Source organism: Arachis stenosperma, chromosome 4, assembly GCF_014773155.1.
Source record: "Arachis stenosperma cultivar V10309 chromosome 4, arast.V10309.gnm1.PFL2, whole genome shotgun sequence".
Taxonomy (NCBI): domain Eukaryota; kingdom Viridiplantae; phylum Streptophyta; class Magnoliopsida; order Fabales; family Fabaceae; genus Arachis; species Arachis stenosperma.
In genome coordinates this window covers 16,215,857-16,220,955 of record NC_080380.1, presented here as the reverse complement: position 1 = coordinate 16,220,955, position 5,099 = coordinate 16,215,857, and the positions used below count along the sequence as shown (strand labels likewise).

General features: G+C 30.9%; 1 protein-coding gene across 3 annotated transcripts; it reads left to right on the top strand.

Moving 5' to 3' along the window:
* Window positions 1–1,192: 1,192 nt before the first annotated feature.
* LOC130976172 (uncharacterized) lies at window positions 1,193–4,684 on the top strand. Of its 3 annotated transcripts, none has more exons than XM_057900948.1 (12): window positions 1,193–1,332; window positions 1,429–1,589; window positions 1,671–1,719; window positions 2,206–2,355; window positions 2,504–2,637; window positions 2,743–2,812; window positions 2,930–3,020; window positions 3,603–3,672; window positions 3,836–3,931; window positions 4,032–4,131; window positions 4,218–4,369; window positions 4,446–4,684. In XM_057900948.1, exons 1-12 carry the CDS (start codon window positions 1,278–1,280, stop codon window positions 4,575–4,577), a joined length of 1,260 nt encoding a protein of 419 aa, XP_057756931.1. In that variant the 5' UTR covers window positions 1,193–1,277; the 3' UTR covers window positions 4,578–4,684. The 3 variants fall into 3 exon arrangements, with proteins under 3 accessions (XP_057756931.1, XP_057756932.1, XP_057756930.1); XM_057900949.1 differs by having other exon boundaries at window positions 1,244–1,347; window positions 4,457–4,684; XM_057900947.1 differs by having other exon boundaries at window positions 1,244–1,347.
* The last annotated feature ends 415 nt before the right edge of the window (window positions 4,685–5,099 follow it).

The following is a 5,099-nucleotide window of genomic DNA, read 5'->3' as shown; positions in this document are numbered from 1 at the left end:
ATTCAATCAAAATGCAATGTCTCAGACCACTAAAACGACGTAGTTTTAGGTCACCAAAAGGGGACAAATCGACCCCTGTCTATTTTCTAATGGCCACGTGGAATTTAACAGACTATTAACCTCCAATTCAGCAACGTTAACTGACACGTAGGCAAGTTTCGTCTGTTTTGGTCAGGAGAGATGACAGAAAGACCAAAAAATTTCACAAAAATATGGGACAAAGACCGATATGTCCCTTTTTTTTTGGACAAGGGCCTTGATGTCCATTTAGAAAAAGGACAGAGACCGAGTTAAGTGTTCACTCTAATTTTAATCCTACCTTAGCTTGTGGATGCCTCCACCAATTGATCATGACAAATTTTAAATAAAATTTTAATTTGTGAAATTAATTTTTAGTCGATTAAACTAAAAAAAAATTGTTGATTCTATTAATTAGAAAACAATAGTTTTCAGGAAAAAAAAAGGAAACAATAGTTTTCAGGAAAAAAAGGAACAATAGTTTTGATAATGTTTTTTTTTATTCTAAACATTTTGAAAAGGTAAAATTAAGAATAGTTAAAACTTAAAAGTTTTAAAATACATTTTTACAGACCTAACAATCATTTAGGTTTTCATATTATTTAAATTATGGGCTTTATATATTTTAATAAAATTATAAATATTCACGTGCCATAGTATTTTTATATTTGATTTTGAGAAATTTTGGAAATAGTAAAAATTTTAGAAATGATTTTTAATTTGATCAAGTTTATTTTCAAAAGTATTTATCATAATATTATCATTCGCCATCTATTTAAAGTAAAAATATTATGATAAAAATAAATATTACAAAAATAAATAAGTTTTACAAAATTTTTGTTAAATATTTTTAATCTTTAATAATTCTAATAATTAAATTTATCACTAACATTTTATTCTATTAGACAAAATCACTCCGTTTTTACTTAGATTTTTTTGTTAGAATTTATAAGAATTCTTTACTTAAAAATTCTACAAACTTTAAAGAATTTTGAGATTTTTTGGTCTTTTTTAAAAAATTTTAAGTGTAAAATTTTTTATCCTAAATAATCGCATTTGTTTTTTTAAATAACTATTCACTTATAATTTTTTACACAATTAATATAAAAAAATAATAAATAATTATTTTCGCTAAATATAATATTATGTGATTAGTAGCGCGGATTGCATAGAAATTAGATTCTTTTAAAAAGATAATGAGATTGATATTTATCCGTTCATAAATCATAACAGCAACTTAGGTAGGCTTGTTACTTGTTATGGCACTCGGATATTTTTGCAATACAAAGATTTCAACATACCATCATCGTCATGGTTTTCCCAACACATGTTTTTGTCTCTGTTTCATTCATCATCATCATATATCTTCCTCTGTCGAAGATGCTAACTGTGACTGTGTAACTGATGCAGCGAAAGAAGCACTAGTGGAGTTGAGAAGCCGCATCGAAAACGTGAAGAGCCTCGTTAGCAACACTTTGAAGCTTCCTTCCCTATCTTCTTCCTCTTCTTCTCCGCTTCAATCTCTTCAAAGAGGCAACTGGGTTAAGCTCATTTGTGGTGCAAGCTTTGAGGTTACTACTCTCTTATTACTTCTTCACTTTCTCATGCTTGAATCATATCTAATCTAACACTCTCTTTGTGTTTATCTGTAGGATGTTGTTGATATCAGAAATCTCAGTCTGGTTTACACTCTTTCTGGAGGTAATCTATTCAATTCATTATTTTAATGTCTGACAATGAAATATTTCAAACTAGTTAGATATTTATTAATGATTGGGTTAGTTGGCACAACTTTAACTATGAAAGATTTAAACTAAACAAAAATTGAGTTAGTTTGACGAAACTACTAAAACAGGTAGTTTGTAGGATATAATTCTAACCATGAAAGATTTCAACTAACATGACATCCATCAAAGATTGGGTTAGTTTGACAAAATTACCTTAAACGGGTAGTTTGTTGGGTAATTTTGCCGAATGTTTTGATAGTTTTGTCGAACTAGCTCAAATTTTGATAGATATATTGTCAGTATTCAAATCTTTCATGATCAGAAATAAGTAATTTACTCTTTAATTTCTAATTTTTAAACAGATGCATCATCATGATTTGCCTTAGGGTTTTTGTTTTTCAAACTTAAATATGATATATCATGTGACTTGTTATTAAGATTGGAACTTGTATGGGTGCAGTTGACTGCATTGACTGTGCTGCTGATGCATCAGTGGTTAGCGCTGTGAACGAAGGAATTTTAGCCGCAACAGAAATTGCAGGTCTTCACAAAAAGCCTTGGGTTATGATCAGTGTCAGTGATGATAAAGATCTTCATTTTCGCAAAGCCGGTAAGAAAGAGTCTTTGTTCTTTCTAGTTGTTGGTTCCATTATAATATTTCTGCATCAGCATAGTCCAACATAATTATCAAACACTTGATCCATTCAGTATTGAATTTTTCCAATAAATGAATGTTGCTAGTACTGGCTTCTATGCAGAATTTGATCCAGAAGACTGTCCAGCAGATTGTTCTCGCCCTTGCGAAATTGTGTGCCCTGCTAATGCAATATCATTCCTAGGGAAATCAGCATCTGGAACTTCATCTAATACGGAATTACCAAGAGTGCTAATGGTTTTTAACTTGATTTTACTTGGAAGTGATGTTTTTACAGACTATAATTTCATCTTTCCAAAAACATTTTCACACTTAAATTGTTCAATTGGCTTGGACGTGCAGGATGGAGTCATAACAGAACGCTGCTACGGTTGTGGCCGTTGCCTTCCGGTTTGCCCCTATGACAAAATAAGTCAGATATTTTCTTGCTAACTTTTGAGATTATAAGTTTTTAACTTCATCTATAATATTCTGATTTCCATGTATCATGTGATATTTTTAAGAATATGAACTTACTGAATTGATCCAGGAGAGGTAACATATGTAAGAGATGCCGCGACAACTGCTGATCTCCTCAGGAGAAATGATGTTGATGCTATGGAGATACATACAAGTGGGAGGTAAGTTTAGTTACCAAATTAATCATATCAAACAATATTTAATGGATGACTTTAACTGATATGAAACATATTTTCACAAGAACTGAAAGGATGATTCTCAATTATCAGTTCTCAGTTTCTCATACACATGTAATGTGTTTGCTAAGCTTCTATTTCTATGGCTGTGGCATAACCATGTTTTACATAGATGGCTTTTTCTTTTTCTATTCAGACAATTTAGCTGATAAAGCATAGGAAAAAAAAAGTCGGTTTTCTGATGATTAGATATATGTTGTTCTTGTGATGCACGATTGATGAGTTTAAATTCATTTCCTCATGTTATTTGTCATGATATCACTTCTCTAAAAAGTTTAAATTGATAGGAGGAGACACATAAATAGCTATATTTCTAACATACCCTCTCACACACGAGTCTCTTTTGAGTTTGCAAGTTTTTTTCAAGGCTTTCTTTCTCTTTCTATTGGCCTCATGCTGAGATTTTTTCTTTCGGGATCAACAAGGATCGAATTCTAAACCTTTAAGTCATAAAAATTCTTGCATAAATAGTTACATCTCTAACATTATCATGCGTTCTTTTTGCAGGCAGAGTGCACAATTCAAAGAGCTCTGGTGTGCTTTAGGGGATTCAGTAGAAAACTTAAAGTTAATAGCAGTAAGTGGTGCCTCCAGCCTGTATAAGTGTGTTTGGAATCATAAATTATTAGAAGATATTTTATTTAAATAAAATCATTTCTATATTTTTTCATTCCAAACACACCCTATATAGGGTATTTGCATTTGAGTAAAGAGATTAACATAAAACAAAAATTACCCAGGTTAGCTTACCTAATGGTGGAGATTCAACAATATCCTCTATGAATGAGATGTTCTCCATTATGAAACCAAATCTTCAATGCTTCAACTTATGGCAGGTGTGCCTTTCTATGAGTTCAACAATCTCAACATTGTTAATGAGCCTTTTATGCCTCATTTTTTTTAACAAAACCATGTTTGCTATATACACGAATGAAGTTGGACGGCCGGCCGATGAGCGGAGACATCGGGAGAGGAGCAACCAAGGAAACAATCGCCTTTGCTATCGAATTGGCAAAAGCGAAAAACCGACCTCCCGGTTTGTATTCAATAATCCATACATATAAATACATGGTCCTTGAAAACCTTCAGTTTTATAACAAAATCTCTGAACTTGCATGGTAGGTTTCCTTCAACTTGCTGGTGGCACTAATGCTCACACAATTGATGGATTGAAAAAAAAAGGACTATTTCAAACAACATCTATTGCAGTCGATTCGTCGAATTCGCCAGACGCCTTAATTGGCGGTATAGCTTACGGAGGCTATGCACGGAAGGTATTCTTTGTTTTCTTCCTTATGGATCCAACTTGTACATGGCAATTTATCAAATGATGATTCTATGTTTGCTTAGATTGTTGGTAGAGTATTGAGATCAATGCAATCTGAATATGGTGGAGCTGCTAGAGTAGAGGATCATCCTCAACATCTTTTGATGGCTCTTAAGGAAGCACTTGCTTTAGTTGGACCTGTTAAATGTTTATGATCTCCATAACTTGTTGACAATCACAATCAATGGTTGGTAGGAACTTGTTAAAAAGGATAAAAGGAATGTCATAAGAACGCAATAATAATATTTAATTATTTTATTGATTTTTATAGTTTTATTAAAATTTTAATTAGATCTTTATAGTTAAAAAATTTATAACTAAATTTTTATACTAGATTATTAAAAACTTTCAATTTGGTCTTTATAGTTAATTTTTATTTTTATTTTTTTTGCAAGTTAGATATAATTTTTAAACATTATAATAAGATGAAAATTTATATGCATTCATTTTTATGTGAAGTTATTAATTAAAAATTATTAGATAACAATCATCAAATTTAAAATATTGAAAAATAACTATTTTTATCTATCAATATTTAGAATATTGACAAAATTACTTACAGAAAAACAAAATTAAACTTATCTGTGTTCTTACCCTATAATTCAGACCTTGATAGAATTGGAGAAAAATTCACAGTACTCCCAAATCATAATATAAAAAGTTAGAGTAAAACCCCT

What these genes read in the sequence shown, in the direction of transcription:
- LOC130976172 (XM_057900947.1), top strand. Translation starts at nt 1,278, where the DNA reads ATGGCACTCGGATATTTTTGCAATACAAAGATTTCAACATACCATCAT. An exon ending in AAAACTTAAAGTTAATAGCA is followed by an intron (nt 3,673 to 3,835) that starts GTAAGTGGTGCC and finishes AAAATTACCCAG; the next exon opens with GTTAGCTTACCTAATGGTGG. An exon ending in AGCGAAAAACCGACCTCCCG is followed by an intron (nt 4,132 to 4,217) that starts GTTTGTATTCAA and finishes CTTGCATGGTAG; the next exon opens with GTTTCCTTCAACTTGCTGGT.